This window comes from Haemorhous mexicanus, chromosome 6 (genome assembly GCF_027477595.1).
Source record: "Haemorhous mexicanus isolate bHaeMex1 chromosome 6, bHaeMex1.pri, whole genome shotgun sequence".
NCBI classification, from domain to species: domain Eukaryota; kingdom Metazoa; phylum Chordata; class Aves; order Passeriformes; family Fringillidae; genus Haemorhous; species Haemorhous mexicanus.
Window position 1 is genome coordinate 2,137,415 of NC_082346.1, and position 17,623 is coordinate 2,155,037.

At 42.7% G+C, this 17,623-nt stretch overlaps 2 protein-coding genes across 2 annotated transcripts in view; one reads left to right on the top strand and one right to left on the bottom strand.

Annotated features, from left to right (window-relative positions):
- Window positions 1–5,969: 5,969 nt before the first annotated feature.
- Window positions 5,970–10,822, top strand: SVIP (small VCP interacting protein). Its single transcript, XM_059848293.1, has 4 exons — window positions 5,970–6,125; window positions 6,976–7,026; window positions 9,160–9,273; window positions 10,073–10,822. The coding sequence occupies exons 1-4, from the start codon at window positions 6,063–6,065 to the stop codon at window positions 10,085–10,087; spliced, it is 243 nt and encodes an 80-aa protein (XP_059704276.1). The 5' UTR covers window positions 5,970–6,062; the 3' UTR covers window positions 10,088–10,822.
- Window positions 10,823–15,247: 4,425 nt separating this feature from the next.
- The window catches only part of GAS2 (growth arrest specific 2), a 90,697-nt gene continuing 88,321 nt past the window's right edge, over window positions 15,248–17,623 (bottom strand). Inside the window, exon 8 of the mRNA XM_059848291.1 lies at window positions 15,248–16,573. Within this exon, the coding sequence (XP_059704274.1) occupies window positions 16,355–16,573 (219 nt within the window). The 3' untranslated portion in view covers window positions 15,248–16,354. The remainder of the gene's footprint in view (window positions 16,574–17,623) is intronic.

Genomic DNA, 17,623 nt, shown 5'->3' on the forward strand with positions numbered 1-17,623 from the left:
TACTTTAAGATTCCATGATCCTTGTGGAGGCAACCAACTTCCTCATACATCAATAAAATATTATGAATAATATTAATCAGTCACATTGTTTGTTGATTCCTTGCAGTTATACTAAGAGCCTGAGGCTCCCCTAACTATGCTTTGCATGGAAGACTTGATACAAATGGTTGCTCTCAAGAACAAAGGGTCCAGAACAAAGTAGCTGAGCATCTAAAACGAGCACCACTGACAACTTCAATCTGTTCAGCATCCCTGAAGTGGAGCAGAATTTATTGGCTCAATTATACATAGTTTATAGAATAATGTGGTGGTTTGACACCAGTCCAACACCAGAACCCACCAGAGTCAATCACTCACCCTCCCCAGCTAAGCTGGGCAGTGAAGGGTTCATGAGTGAGATAAGAACTGGGAAAAATATTTCAAGGGCAAAACAGGCTCAATTTAAAGTTGCAAAGTGCATTTATTACCAACAGAATCCGAGGAGGATAATGAGAAGTTAAATAAACCCTTAAAACACCTTGTCCCCCCAGCCCCTCCCTCCTTCCTACCCAAAACACAGGCAGACAGGGCATGGGGGTTTGGGTTGGTTCATCACCAAGATTTGCTTCTGCTGCTCAGGGAGAGGAGCCCTTTCCCTGTGAGGCCCTGGGGTCCCTCCCACAGGAGGCAGTTCTCCATTAATTTCTCCAGCATGGTTCCTCTCTCACGAGCAGCAGCCCTGCCACACCTGCTGCAACCTGAATTCCCCCCACGGGCACACAGTCCTCCCAAACCTGCTGTGCCATGGGTCACTGCCACGGGGTGCAGCCCTCCAGGGACAGGCTGCTCCAGCCTGGAAGCAGGGCCCCTCTCTCCTCTGGGTCTGCCACTGGATCACACTGGATCTCCTCCAGGCATCCACCAGCTCTGGCCTGGGCAGCTCCCCCAGGGGCTGTGGGTGGATCCATCTCTGCATCCCCCGTGGATCCCCATTCCCTGTGGGTGGATCAATCTCTGCATCCCCCGTGGATCCCCATTCCCTGTGGGTGGATCAATCTCTGCATCCCCCGTGGATCCCCATTCCCTGTGGGTGGATCAATCTCTGCATCCCCCGTGGATCCCCATTCCCTGTGGGTGGATCAATCTCTGCATCCCCCGTGGATCCCCATTCCCTGTGGGTGGATCAATCTCTGCATCCCCCGTGGATCCCCATTCCCTGTGGGTGGATCAATCTCTGCATCCCCCATGGATCCCCATTCCCTGTGGGTGGATCAATCTCCGCATTCCCCCGTGGGTCCCCAGGGGCTGCAGGGGCTCAGCTGCTTCACCATGGTCATCACCACGTCCTGCAGAGGAATCTCAGCTCTGGCACCTGGAGCACCTCCTCCTCCTCCTTCTCCACTGACCTTGGTGTCTCCATGTTGTTTCCCTCACATGTTCTCACCTCAATCTCCTCTTCTCTGGCTACAAGAAAAACTGGGTGATTTTGTTTTGATCTTAACTAAGTCATCACAGAGATGTTACCAGGCTCTCTCATTGTCCCAGTCTTGGCCAGCAGCATGTCCATCTTCAGAGCCATCAGCCACAGGCTCTGCTGGACATGGTGGAAGCTTCAGCAGCTTCTCACAGGAGCTACAGGGGCCTGTAGCCCCCCTGCTACTGAAAACCAGGCCATGCAAAACCAATACAAGCACCTAAATGGTCCTGAAGAGACCATGACAGAGGTGGAAATGCTCCCTTCCAGCCTGACCTGCTGGTCTGTAACCAACCAATACTCACCTGTATTGCAACTGGCATTTACAGAGACACGAGCTCTTTTACAGACAGAAATTGACTGTCCCTTTTAATTTACCACTCTGCAAGGATGGTGGCATGTACCCAGACAGCCAGAGAAGGACCAGCAAAGTCAGAGTGCTGTGGAGAGTGCCAACCCTGGAGCCCTGCTAACCCAACCAGACAGAAGCAGGCACACATCTCTGTCCATCAGGGCTGCAGCTGCTCCCACAGAACCCGTGACACCACTGACTCACCTGCTTCCCACTGACATTCAAACTGGTGCCTAAGGACTGTGAGTAACAGCAGGGCCACAAAGACCTACATGAGCACCCACAGATGCTGCAGTTCCTCTTCCAGCAGAAGCCTGGCTGGCACTAACTGTTCCTTTGCTTTTCCTGCAAAGCAGTCCATGTCTTTATCACTTTAAGAACTGCCTATAACAAAAGCAAGAACCTCTGATTCCCAAACTATTGGGATACTGGGACATGAGACAAATGATGGACTTTAGCCCTGGTTAGCATAAGAGATTTGATAACAGGATGCCTTGGCAATAGCAAAGAGAACTTTGAGGATTACATCAAGATTGGAAGAAGATTAAATCAGACAAGTTTACCATAAAAACAGAATTACATCAAACTCTGCAAGCAAGGGAGAATATATTTTCATGGGGGCACTGGCATTACACCAGCATCAAACCATGACAAAGTGCTGTAAAATGCATAAGTTTGTTTATGTGATTTTTAGCCCAATCATGGTAGTAAAACATTACTAGCCTTCTAAGATCCCATATAAGCATTTGTACCCCACAATAAAATCAGATTCTTTGACCATCTCACCGAGTCCCCATCATGGCCACTCTTACAGGCACTTACCTTCTCTTGAATACAAAGTCCTAAATTTTAAAATTCAAAAAACTACAGGGTATGATAAGTAACTGAACAGGCCCAAGTTAAAATCCAACTATAATTTAATAATGAATGAGTTTTAATTGTTATATAATTAAGGATGCAAGACAACTTTATAGAGTATCAGCCAGAACTGGTTTCTCTCTCCAGACTGACATGCAATAGAAATAATACAACTGCCTGTAATATCAAACCAAAGCAGGAAAGTGAAGGCGTGATTATCGATTTGGAAAATACAGGATATTTTTGTGTCAACAGTACCACCTGCTGGATACCAAGAAGATAAGAGGCAGAGACTAATCAACAAGTATAAAAGTCAAATTATGGCACAACTCAGTTCTAGTTTTGCACAAATGTCAGCATAACTAAGCTGTTATAAATGAATTGATAACAACTTTTCAGATCTTCTAGCACACTCCCAAAATCCTGAACAGAGAACACAGACATTTTCAATATGTATTTTGTCTTACATCAGATATTCAAAAGTCAGTAAACATAATTAATTAGGTGAATAAAAAATTTATCTAGCAGCCCAATTTAAAATCAAAGCTACTGCTATTAATTGTTATCATTATATTTCAAAGCTCTCATACCTTGGGGATCTCTCATGGGCAGCTCCTCACAGCACTGACTCCTTCTTCCTCACAGCCAACAACTCCAACTCCCCCCTCATCCAGCCAACCCACTCTTTTGTAGAATCTTCTTACTGGACACAGCTGTGTCCTGTTCAGGGCAGGCCTGTTCCTAATCTTTGGTGATTAGCACAGCTGCAGCTCCTCAGGTGTGAGACTGCCTTCTGCACTATCTTTATTTCCTTACATTCTATCCCTCCACAATTAATGACTGTGTTAAGTATGTGGTATTTAAATTTAATTACACAACTAATGTGTCATATCCTTACAATCTTATTTAGCAGGGTGGGAGGAGTAGACAAAAATGGCCTCAAAGCACTAAAATAAGCAAACTCCCTCCCCCCATCTATTACTATTAAGGTACTGTGAAATCCCAAAATTAAGCACTTATTAAAGGACCTCAATCCAAGTGACTTCACTGAAAGGTTAAAGCTTCAGCAAAAAATCATCACCCTTGAAACCCCCTAACGTACAGGCCCTCTGACACAGAAAATTGCTCCCTGACCTTGGTAGAGGGTCTGGAGCTCGGGCATTGTCTTAGGTTGGAAATGCAAGATGTGGCTGGGGTGTGTATTCTATTGCCATTTGTTAGATGTGGGGCAGTTACCTTCTGTTCATTGGGCCACCTGTTAAAAACAGGTGGGGCAGTTTTCTTTATCTCTTCCCCAACCAATCCTCCCCCCAGAAAATACCTTCTGTTAATGGCCAGTGAGTGTCCCTGCATGGCTGATAAAATTACACCATCCCACGGGGAGATGCTCTGCCCAGGGGAGGAGCCAAGCATTCCTACCTGGATATGATCTGAGATATGGAACACCTCAGGCAGCCTTTTCCCACTGCATTCCCAAAGGAGCAGCTTTCTTTTTCACTAGATTCCCAGAGGGAGAGCAGGCCCATCTGGACCACCACTGGAGCTGCAGAGGAAAACTCCCCCCTTGTGCAGGATCCCTGCTCCAGCAGAACCACAGCTGGCACTGCAGGAGGGCTGAGCCCCCCTGGGATGGGACTGTGCCACCACCCTGAGCCCCCCTGGGATGGGACTGTGCCACCACCCTGAGCCCCCCTGGGATGGGACTGTGCCACCACCCTGAGCCCCCCTGGGATGGGACTGTGCCACCACCCTGAGCCCCCCTGGGATGGGACTGTGCCACCACCCTGAGCCCTCTGGGATGGGACTGTGCCACCACCCTGAGCCCCCTGGGATGGGACTGTGCCACCACCCTGACACACAGGGGGCCAGGACATAGTCTGACTCTGTCACTGTTGTTTTATACTACTGCGCTTATTTTTTATTATTTTTATTTTTTCCTAATAAAGAACTGTTATTCCTACTCCGTATCTTTGCCTGAGAGCCCCTAATTTCCAAATTATAATAATTCGGAGGGAGGGAGTTTACATTTACATTAAGGGACACTACTGCCTTCCTTAGGGGACATCTGTCTTTTCAAACCAAGACAGGGCTCATTAAGATCCCTGCCAAGCCAACCCACTCTATGATTCTACCCTCACATGATTCCATGCCTGATTACAGATGGATGGAAAAAAATACAAAAACTTAAATCTGTGCTTCACAACAATGTATGACATCACAAGCTCATGAAATAAATGCTAGGACAAGAACAAAAAAGATAAACCTTGTTCAAAAGTACCGAGGTAGACAAGAATCTTGGCAGATGTTGCATGATCCTTTATTCAGAATACATTTGTGAAAAATGCGTATTTTATGATTGGCTTTTTGCAAATATTGAAACTAATATTATATGTGTTGTATTAGAAAGTTACGCTGTATTAATTTTCTTAAGTAGTGTGTTAAATATAGTTTATGCTTATAACAAAACGTTAAAATAGAAACTGTGCTATGTAGGATACTTTTTTCTAAAGAAAGGATTCACACCAGATAGCAGCCATGGACCACCTGAATTTTTCAGAGAAAGAGAATTTATTGCTCCATTATCAGAATGAAATGAACTTCTTCCTGCCTCGCTCAGGAGAACGGCACCGTTAAAATTAAGATGTTGGCACTGCCCAGACAGAATCCTGTGTGTGAATGGAATTGATGCACCATGGATGAGGTGTAGGAATGTGCACCAGGCTGTTGTTTTTAAGGGTTAATCCTCTGTTAACGTGGGGCCTTTTTGGGGCTTATTTTGCCCAGAAAAAGGCACCCCGACTGTCCGTAACTCTTTGTTTTTATTGTCTCGTATTGTCCGAATCCAAATTGTCCAAATTATTATTACTCTAATTGTATTACTGTTTTTATAACCATTTTATTACTATTAAACTTTTAAAATTTTAAAAACAACCGACTGCCGTTTTTCACACATTTCATACTCCTCGCACAATCCCTGGGGATTGATGTATGCACCAACACTCAAACTCAGGCAGTACGGTGATGATGGAGTCTACTGTAAATAACCGGAAGGTTTCTTCCTTTTCTCTGAAGAAAAATTGGGAGAAAGAGCAGAAGAGCCAGAAAGAGACAGCTTCAATCACCGGGCCGAGACAGATCTGCGGCGGCCTCAGAGCTGAGCTCCGGCAGCCCGGGCGGGCAACGGGCCCGACACCGGCCGCGACCCCGACCGCTCCGTTCTCCCCGTGCCGTCACAGGGAGAATTCCCGATGGAACACCTCCCGCTGAATTCACTACCGGGGGCACCCGCGCCTCCCCGTTCCAACCTCCGCCCCGGCGCCGCCCGCCCCCGCCGGGCCCAGGCCGGGGCGGGCCCTGCCGGCGCTTCCTCCGCGGGGCCTGTGGCTGCCGGGGCTCGCCATGGGGCAGTGCCTGCCCTGCATGGGGGGCGCCGTCAAGGACGTGGTGGAGACGCCGGACCCGGTGAGTGAGGGGCGGCGGGGCTGCCCCGTCCTTCCCCGCTGTGTGTCAGCGAGGCCCGGCGCGGCCGCGCTGAGGGGAGCGCGGGGGGCGGTGACTTTCCTTCCTTCCTTCCTCGCCAACATGGAGGCCAGGCCGCGGTGCCCCGGGAGCAGGGGCTGTGCCGGGGACACGGAGCCGCTCCTTGTCCCCCTGGCCGGGTTGGGGACAGCTCTGGGCCGAGACAGCCGGGGCAGCCCGCAGCTCGGGGCCTGGCGCCCCGGAACCTCCCGCTGCTCGGCCCCGCGCTCAGCCGTGGGCACTGGGGTTCTCTGGGCACCGGGCTTCCCGTCAGACGTGTTAGTGCAAAATCGTGGCCAAGGTGAGCTTTTCCTAGTTCACTTTTACAAGAAAGAGGAAAAGCTGTGCCTTTTTCCCCGGTGGATAGCGATGCTCACTTCTAACTACCCTCCGCTACGTGACGTTTTCCTGTCTGTGTTTGTAGCCTCATCGGAGGATTTCAGGGAGAGCAAGCATTCCCCTTTCCCGACTCTAAAAAGATGTTTCATACACTGCATACCGTTTCACCCCAGGCTGGATTTTTGGAGAGAAGGTGCAGAGCAGCTGAAGAGTGATTTCTGGTGGGGTTTGACTGTGTCTGTGCCAGCAGCTGCTCTTCTGGCATATTAGTCACTAAAAACACTTGGTTCTTGCAGGCTGGCAGTGCAGGGAAAGATGATGCTAATTACCTTGAAGTTGTCATTTTGCGGGAGTTAGTGTCACGGATTTGAGTTGTACTTAAAAATTAAGGCTTGAAAAAGAATGCGAAGTCTATACTGAAGTAGAATTTCACTGTCTTTAACATTTTTTCTAGGAAATAAAAAGAAGACAACTAGCAGAAGCCGCAGAAAAGAGGCAGATGGAGGTAATGTCTGATAAAATGTCATTTGTTGGAATTATTTTTAGATGACTGGTTTATGGGGAGAATGGCTGTGGCTTCTCTGGTGACACTGGGTATCATGTTTGGATTGTGGGAATTGTTGTGAAGTGCTTTCCAGATATTATTAATGTTGTACATTTATACCTTTTTTATATCTATTTAGAATTTCACAGGTAGGAGCTCTAAGACCATTGCAAAGTAACTGAGCTTGTTTGGATGGGAGATATTGTGCAGTAGTTTATAAAATAACCTAAGAACTGGAAGAGCAACTTCAACATTATTTTTTCTATGTTCTAAGACTTGAAACAAGAGATGGAGAAATATTCAAACCAGAGGGGTCAAACACTTGTTGCAGTGGCAATTTCAAGTGGTACTGCCCTTGTACTTTTCTTAAAAATGCACTTGTAGTTCTTCTTTATCAGCAAGGCAACAGTTTGAACATGTTTATAAGCTCAGATTCCAGCAAAGATGTAGCATTAACTTAGTCTTTTGTCTTTTTGAGGTTGCCAAGCTTTAACTGCTTAGATATCTTTAAAGTTAGAAGAGGTAGGATACAAATGTTCTAGCAGAACAGCCAACTTGTTTCTTTTTTCCTTACATACCTGTAAAAGGACTAATCTTGTTGTAGATTTGGAGTGGTGTGTCTTGGAGACCACAGCTGAAGTGTGAAGAGCCAGGATTGTTATTTGTGTGAATGTCAGTGACATTACATATTGAATTATGGATTGGCCATTATGCATGGGGACCATGCTGACCTGGTTTGAAGGCAGTTTAGTAAATAATTGGAGCAACAGCTGAGTGATGCATGAGATTCCTTAAACCCTTTGATTTTTTTGTCATTCTATGTACTGAAAGCAATCCACGTGTTGTTTTTCAACCACAAATGGGTTTCAGTCACAAAGAGATTTTTGAGCATTACTGTAGGAAATAGCTGACTCTTAAGTGGGTAAAAAGCTTTCCTGAGAGGGAGGAGAAATGAAGCAAATAGGGTTGTGGATGTCCTTGAACCTTTTGTGACCCATTATGCTGACAAAGAAAAATGGAAGTATCACTCTGTTGCTTTTTGTTTTCTTGGAAGACAAAGAGATAAAGCATCTACCAGGACTTTTCAGGACAATGTTTGAGGTCATTTTAGCCTCTGAATGTTGGGTAATGGAGATGTCTTGCAAGCAGCCCTACTTAGTTTCACCCTTGTGAGAGGACAAGAGAGTAGATGAGATGTCCTTCCTTCTCTGCTGAGTGTTTTCTTGAACATGCTTCTCAGCTGCTCATTATCCCTCCTGACATCATATGAGCTGTTCTTCCTTTTGGGGTGCTGTAGAAAGTTTGGCCTTCCCAGTTTCCTAAGAGGCAGAGAACATATGGTCCTAGTAGGTTGTTATGTTGTTATTTGCTGGGAAGATTTGTCTTGGTACCCCACTGAGAACTGAGCTTGTTGTCAGGACCTTGAAATTCAGGTGAGAACGTTGCTGGTTTGCCTTGATAGATTTTAGCATCTTCTGTATAAGTTCTGCTATGTTATTATAACCCTAAACTTAGATAAGAATCAGTTTTTAAAACATTTCCCTTTTTTTTTTTTTTTTGTTCTATTTCATGGTGTTAACTGTAATTCTGATGCTCCTGCCATCTAATCCAGATTGCCATTAAATAGTTCCAGAAGGATATGAAGCATGCAGATTTTTCATTTCATTCTGCTACCCTCACACCCTGTGACATTTTGAAGGGTGGACTATCATGCAGGGTATTTCTCACTGATCACAGTTGAAAAGTTTAACTTCTTCACAGCCTGGGCTAGCACTACTAACACAGGGTAAAAGTAGGCCTTGGCACTGAAAAAAACTAGACTAAAAATTTGTGGACTTTGAGAAGTTCTGAGGATTAAATATCTTCACCTGGATGTAATAAAAAAAGGGAAACAAAAACACCCTCACTTCCCTAGAGTTTGCAGAATGAGGAAATATCCTGGAAGAGCTACCTTGATGGAATACTAGCATTATTAAGTGCTTCAGTCTTTTCATGCAAGCCACAGTTCATAAAATAGTGTTGCCAACAGTTGTAGTTTGGTTTCTCTCCAGAAAAATAGCTAACTTGGTCTTACTCAAATCTGTTGTCTCCCAGGCTTCCTCTCGAGGTATTAAGAACGTTTCCTCTGTAGAGCAGAAGAAAAAGAAGCAGGAGGAAATAGAAAGAAGAATGGCAGCTTCACGTCCTGGGGGAGAAGGAGGACTGAGAGTAAGTTTAAAAAAGAAACAACGTGATTCAACCATCCATATATTCACTGTGAAAATCTGTTTTGTCATGTGTAGAAGATTGAATAACTTGGGGAAAAACCAAGAGGAAGGGAAATGGAATAGAAATGGAAGCATGTCTCATTGTTGTGAAGTGTTCTTAATGAGACTTCATCACTAGGACAGAAAGGCAGCAGCAATGGCAGAGAGCTTTTTCCCCCTCCCTCTCCTTCCCAATTTCTGCATACATGATTCCTGAGTTTTACAGTCTCTCAGCCCTGGGGCCCTCATCACTGTGTTACCCTGTGCTCAGTGTCCCTTTTCAGTGCCAGCTGAGATTGTCTCTTCCTTCAGAGCTTATAGAAAACATCTGAACTGAGTAGGGCAATGGTTTGGGGTTTATGTGTCCCTCATTACAAAAGAAACATACAGTGTTGGCATAAAATTACTACTGCTGCTATTCTAATGTGAGCTTTACCTCAGAAGGCCAGGCAGAGAGTGAATGAAGAATTAGAACTCTCCAAAACAATAGATGTATCTGATCATTGAAACTCAGCCTTCATAAGCCTTCATCTTTTGCCCTCATGACCATACATGATCCAGGAGGCAGGAGTTTGTCTAAGTTGCCAGTGATACACTGCTTGTCCATCACTTGCTGGGATAAAAGATTATTGAGAATTTAAAGGTGAATGGAGAGTTTATTGTAGTTCGACAGCCTTACAGTGTTTGTTTGCTTTGGGATTTTTTCCTTTCTTTTCCTTATCTTCATACAAACCTGTGGTGTGTTTTGTCTGTTTCTTCAGTGGCAGGTTGGATAACACATGAGTTCTGAAGAGAAGATGATCGATGTTTACTGCCAGTAACTTGTCAGTTTCTGCAGCCCAGTGGCACTTACTCATCATGTGGCTTTTGCTGTTTACCTCTGAAGACTCAGCAGTACTTTGCCATTGTGGGACAACGGATGTGGAAACATTCACAAAGAAACCTAAGAACTAATTCTGAACACTATGGTTTTGCCAATTTCGTTTGTTTGTTTCCCATGCATGTTTTATTGCTTCCGTGTCAAGACTTCCTGTCAGCTGGAAGTGGCCCCTTTCCCAATATGTGTATACTGTCTGGCCAGTTGATGTCTGTCTGTCTGTGTATGACTGACCTGAGCAAGCTCAGCTGCCCACCTGTTGGTTTTGATGCTTATTTCAAGCTCTACAATTAAACTTTTCCCCAAGTCCTCATGTAGAAAGTTTTTCACATATGTATGTATTTGAATATGCAGATGACAGCATTTCTTTTCTGTTTCCTATTGACTCTTGCACTGCTTAGGAATTTAGTGCCTTTTTGAAAAAAGAAGAGTAGAGTCATGGCAGGTCCTTACAAATGGAATAATTTTGTGACTAGTAAAAGAAGAAATAGAAACCTTTATAAATCCTGTGTACTTAGCTCAAGAATGCTGTTTTATTATGTGTGTAATAATTGTTCTCGTTTTCTCATGTGGGTTTCCTTTGAGTCTGTAAGTATTTATAATGAACACTGAAAGTTAAAACATGAAATTAAAAGTACTGTTCTTAGTTGTATTCATTTATTACCACAAGAGGGCAATGCTAACCTTCTCAGGATTCTGAAAAGCAAACAGGAAACCAGTTACTATGCCGTCACTTTGTTCATTTCCCAAAGTTTGTGTTATCTATTTAGGTGGACTACTTCCAGTGCAAAAGCGTTTCCTTTTCCCCAGGGAGCATTATGCACATTATGCATGGGCTCAGTGCTGCAACTGCTGCATTTCTGACCTCCTCAGGATATAGAGGGTTTTTTCCCTTCCCTTGAACTATGTATTTTGTCTTTCAGATCTCAGTACTGCCCAATGTTGTCCCAAGAGTGCAGTCTTGACACAGTTTCCTAGCTTAGCCTTCAGAATTGAGTTGAGAAGGGACAACTTTCAATATTAACATAATGGTGTTTGGGCTGAAAAAAGCAGTATCCTTGGCAGTTTCCTTTGATTGCTGGCAATTGCTCTCTTCAGTCTATTAACTGTTCATAGTAATTCTTCTAAAGTCTAGTGAAAATGCATTGAGTTATAAAAAGGTATCTCAGACATTAATTTGAAATGAGTAGGTGTCCTACAAGACACTTAAGCAGCACTTACACTTTGTTGGTCAATTGGGGTAGTTAAAACTTTAAACATTTTTCTCTTTGTTCTCTGTCTTATGCTCCTTTGAAATTGCAAGGGGAGCAAATAACTGCCTCTTGTCATCCAGGCCTCTGCTTGCATTAGTGCCATGAACACTCATTTAAAGCCACTGGAAGAACCTAGGGAAGCCAATCCCATTCTTCTCTCTCCATCCTTTATGTAAAAGCCAGAGCTGTCTGTGCTTCTTAAGAGACCTAGTTTTGAATGTTGGATTTATTCTATGGCTAAGGAACCACATCAGAGGATGTGGGAGTGTGTAGTTCTAGGTTATCAATCCCCTACAAAGCTGTTCCAAAAGATGTTCCTATACCATACGTATCCAATTGTCCAAATGGCCAGGCTTAACTGACTGGGCAATTATTTGAGTAAATAAAGCCACTCACTGTTGGTTTAAGTTTTGTGTCAGTTGACAGTGAGAGCAGAAAGCACTGCAGATCAGCAGTGCACAGCTGATAGCAACCTGCCCTGTACCACTGAACAGCAAGGCTGAGAGCCATGCAGATGAGAGCTCTCCTCAGAGATGTCTTTCCTGTCTTTCTTATTGCTTATCCCTCAGTCCTGGATGTTTCCTTCACCTCAGAGGCTGTTAAAATGCACCTTTTCACACAGATTATCTAGATGGTTGATATTTTGTTGACATCAGTACAACTCTTTTTTTTCCTTCATCTTCTGAAAGTGCAGTCTTATATTTCAAAAGCAGGCCAGAGCCCAGTGCTGGTACCCTGGGCTGAAAAAGGGTAAAAAGGGTAAAAAGCTGACTCCATGACTGTGATGGCATCATCTTTGTAAAAGTAACAAAGTGAAACAATTTGCTGCTCCATATGGTTAAAATACAAAGATTATGCTAGAGAGAGAATGTTTGTAGCAGGAAATTCCTGAAAGTTGGGAAGGCACAGAAGCAGTGTCTCCACAAGGACGGGCAGCATCACAGCAGGCTGTGGAACACAGGTGACTTCAGCATGTGGGTTTGGCACAGTGACAAGACTAAGTACTTGAGACACAGCTCATCAGGCACAAGCAGTTTTTCCAGAGTCTGGGAGAGCCTGTCCAGCCCCATCAACATTTGTGTGTTCCCACCTGTCTGTTCCACCTTGCCTTAGCTGACACACCACAGGCAGAGCAAGCAGCTGCACTGTGCCTCCTTCCCTTGTCAGGTACTCTCAGGCTGCTGCCCATGAGCAGTACAATGAGGAAGCCCAAAAAGATCCCAACCTTTGTCAGCATCTCTAGCAGATGCTTCTGTACCTCTGTGGTGTAGCAAACAGCTCATCTTCCAGATCTGTAGTGAATATGTGTAATAAATTCAGGATTGAGCCTTCAGTTACAAGAAACTTGCTGTACCTTCCCACACATATTGTGCCTTCTCATTTCACTCCTCCCCACCAACAATCTTTAACTGGCTGCCAGAGATTTTCCATATCGTCTCTAAATTGCTGTTGGGAAAAAAGGTGGCACTGCAAAGGAAGGAGCAATGATCCCTCTAATAAAGATGTGAAAACCCCTATCCTCAATCAGTGATGTAAATAATCCTGCTTAGGAAAAAATCTCCAGGTAATGCATGAATAGCGAGGTGACAGAATGCACTTCCTATAAAGAGCAATAACAGATATCACAGTTACATTTCCAAACCAGTTTTGAATGGCTTCCAGCATGATGAGTCATATTTGACATTATACAATAATAATGTTTCTTTCTAAGTAATTTTACATCATTTATCCATTTTAAGATTAGGCACAGTTTATTCACAGGCATCTCCCGTGGGGTTTGGTCTGTGAGGACTTAGAGAAAAGGCTTTGTTGTAGCTCCTATCACTGAAAGTTTTTAGGACTTCAGCCTCCTCAATATTCACAATCAGCCAATTTACACAGCAAGATAGTTAAAACATCATGGAAAATGACCTCAATTTGTTCTGCCCCGTCACTGCCACAAGGGCTGTACGCTTTTGAGCAAGATTCTGCTGCTCAGCTTTACCTTTATAAATTGAGCCACAGGTTCCTAACAAATTTTCCAATTCCTACATTGCTACAGGACCTAATCCACAATGAAAATATTATTTATCAGATTAGCAACACTTACCTCCAACCCCCTCTTCCAGACTAACCAGCTTACTGCATGTCTTTGGTTGGTTGTTTTATTGATGCTTTCATTTCCTCCTCTTATTCACACCCACTTCAATGCAGTCAGAAGCAGTAAGTCCCACCTGCGTGGTTTTTACATCAGGTGATACTGGCAATACTTTAAATTAAATCCTATATTCTCCCATTCTGGAACTGGCAAAGTTGAAGTTTTAAGTTGGGAAGTGTTTTAATGTGATTTTTTTAAAGACATTTAAATACCTCAAAACAACAAAAAAAAATACTATTTTGACAGGTACAGTCCAAGCACAAAAAGGAATTCCTGTTCAGTTTAAAATTTTGCTTTGCATTTACTGGGACTATTGAAGTTTACTATTAAAATAAACTTACAAATACCTTTTTTTATAATTATCTGCTCTGATTTATTAATATGTAAACAATTTCAAATATTTAAAAAAACCAACATCCTATTAACAACACAAACTTAGTCTTGCATGATGGAAATAAAGATAGAACTTGAAGATCTTGGAAGTCTTTTCAACCTCAATGATTCTGTGAAATCAATTAAAAACCTAGCCATTATTTCTAAATAAACATCTCACATTTGCACGAGTGATTTTTTTTCCTTCCCTTTTCACTTGAAAACAGATCTCTCAGTGCTTGTATTGATATCATGATTTTCTTCAGCTATGCTACATTTTTTATAAAGTGATGCTGCTTGTGGTCTGCTTTCTGCCCCCTTATGGAGGACATATGACAACTTCTGTGACAACTGAGACTTCCCATGGCTTTTCAAAAGATTTATTGCTGCATATGTGTTTCATCTTCCTAGAAAGTGTTTTAAAATAAGAATAAAAGGCTGCAACTTTGGAATTATGTCCTGCTGCTTTGTCTGCTGCACCAAGCAGTTGGGAACTGTTTGTATTCAGCAGGTATTTTTAGATGGTGAGGTAAGACTTTCCCACAGAAGTGAGATCCAACATGCTGATTTTAATAAGGCATGGAACATGAAAGATGGTCTTGATCCTTCCTAGCCCACAGACATTTTGCTGTTAAAGACCACAGGAGCAGATTATAAGACCATTTAAAAAAACTTAACAGAAAATAGAGAAAAATACTAGTCAGGACTAAAAAAAATACTTCCAGGATGCTTTTGAATATTTTTCCCTGCAAAGAAAAATTATTTTTGAAAACATATGGGTATTTCTGTGTTACCTGTTTGCCCCTTTCTTTGTGCAGCTCATTATTAGGGCAGCAAGCAATGCTGTGCATTGCAGGCATCCAGTCAGCAGCAGCAAAGTGTTGCCACATTTCCCTTCACAGAGAAAACAAGGCACAATTCTTCCCAAGGATATTTCTGGGTTTCACATTCTCTGAACCTCAGAGAAAGGGAAAACACAATTCTGGTCACTTGCTGTGCCTGGGTTGTGCCACAGCAGAATGGAACATGGAGATTGTTTACCCAAAGTGAGGAAATGTTTTGTGTCCTGGCCCTATCAGGGCCAGGTGTGTGTGTGTGAGCAGGTGTGGGCAAAATGAGTGCCTGGCAGATTCAGTTTTAGATGTATAGAATAATATAATATAATAAAGTAATTAATTAGCCTTCTGATATCCATGGAATCCTCCTCATCATTCTCTCCCCTTTGTCGGAGTCACCTTTTATTTACAAAAGCAAAGTAGAGATGAGTGACTACAAATAATAAGAGATACAAAATGAATGAGTATTTTAAAAATTTTATTTCATTTTTAAATTTGTACAGTCAGTGAAACAATCCTATAAAATGATTTTTCTAGGATGTTACAAGGCACATAAATTACCAAATATAAACATAGAGAAGTAGCCAAAATAATGAAATAAGCCCACATACACCTTTAGCTATGTTAGAGGTGTGTGAATGATTTTTGAGAATGTGAACTCTATTTACAGGGTAATGAATATTTCACATTTAACAATAACCAACAACATTAAAAAGAAGGGGAAGGAAAAGTTCATATCCAAGAAGAGAGCCATGTTTTGTTCATTTTCTGAAGCTCCTCCTTGGGTCTGAGGGCTGTGCACCTGTTACTGCTTCCCCCATGGGCTGCAGAACATCACCTGGGGTGACCAACCAGCTCTCCTGCCTGGCACAGGGAGGGGCAATCTCTCCACTTCCCCATGCTTCCATATGGGGCAACTTTGTGAAAAACAGAAAGGATCTACACATAGATCAAACACTCAGCATTGTCTTCAGCCTTAAATAGTAAAATGGTGTGAAGGGGTTGCTTGGGCTTTTTCTTTCAAGCAATGGCTTTGAGAAGTTGTTTGGCATGCAATAAGCCATTATGATCTACTAATTAAGAAAAGATTGTAAAACATACAAATTGTCAATTTTTTTTTCATTTCAAGAGACATTACCAAATAATTCCTCCAAATACCAAATTTCCACCTGCATATATATATTTCAACTAGACTAACAGTCAGGGATTCAAAGTAATAAGATTTTGGTACAAATATATTTCATTGTGTATTTTCTTCTGTTAACAGGATCCACTCCTTTATGTAGCTCTAAGTATACATTCACATAATAGAGAGTAATAATTTGGCTAAAAAGATATGTCTATTTATTATCCCATTGTAGTAATTTGCCTATCAAGGGTAATTTGCTATAAAAGATACAGTACTAGAAATAAATAGTTCTAAATTCAAAGATCTTCAAAATGGGGTGTCATTTCCAGTCTGTGTTAAATCTTCCAAAGTCCTTTTAAAGCATTAACTAAATTCACTACACTTGGAAGAATAATTTGAACCTACCTACATGAAGTCACTCTCACATGAGAAGCTTATTTCACTTTATTTCCTTCTTGGTTTTGTAATGGGCAGAAACAACCAGATAATTGTCTGGATTGATGTCCCTGATGTTTGGAGACTTGCTCTGGATTGGAGAGGTTTTCCCATCTACCCGGGAGATCTGGAGCATTCTGCAGGGGTCGTGCTTCAGCAGGTAACCTGCAAAAGTCTCCCAGCCTCCTCCAACACGAACCATCACGTGTTTGTTGTGCAGCATCTGAAATTGCACAGGCAGGAAAAAACACAAACACTCTTGAGAGGCAGCCAATCACAAAGAAATCATGCTTTTTTTGCTGTAAAAACCTGCTTGCTTTAATTGAAAGCAAAAGCATATGATGGTAGTACATAAAAGGAAAGGAAATACTGTACAATAAAAGGAAAGGAAAAGAAATAATGGAGTGGTTTTTATTTGCATTTCTGTTGGGAAGGATGAAAGTTTGACAAGAAAGTCTCACAGATATGAATGCTTGGCAGAAAGATTTTTGAATGTAGAATCTGAAGAAGGAATAGAGTTGGAAGCAAGTTTTGATATAGAAGAAAAGAATTGCTGAGCCAGTCTCACTGGATAACCAAGGAGGCAAAGGGTGTGTTGGTTAGAAGGGGTTTTTATGGCTTAGAGCAAAGGATAAACCCACCCCAAACCAGAAGATGTTTTTACCAAGCAGGAAGATTCCACAGGCAAACAAGGCAGCAGATGTGGCAAGTAGAAAAAAGGTCTCAGAATTTTCCACTGCAAGAAAACTGAAAAACAACTTCTGGCTTAAACTGTAATGTACTGACTGTGAGTGACTGGAGAACAGTGACATGAATATGGTAATTACAGCAGTTATGATAGGCTAGAGGTAACAGTTAAGGGATAGATTGGTTCTACTGTATGAAGATGCTCAGCAAAGAAAAGTAAATAATGCACTGTAACCAAAGCCAAAGGGTCTCCAGGCCTGCCTGCAGCTGGAGCTGACAGCTGTGGGCACAGCTCTGTCACCCACAGCCCTGGACTACTGTAACTCTTGGATGGAATAAACTGCATTTTGGAGAGCCCCTGGAGTCCCACATCCCTCACTCAGGCTCTTAGACATTTTAAAAGTAAATTAAAAAAAACTGTAAGAAAATGAGTTGGTATTTTAAACTAAAGATTTTTATTTTTTATGTAAATAAATGCTACATGTTCTTCTAGTCTATAGCATGGAGTCATTCTGTTCTTCATGAGTTTAGTAGAAATATGAATACTTAAAGATTATATTTTTTAAAATATATTAGTAAAGACACT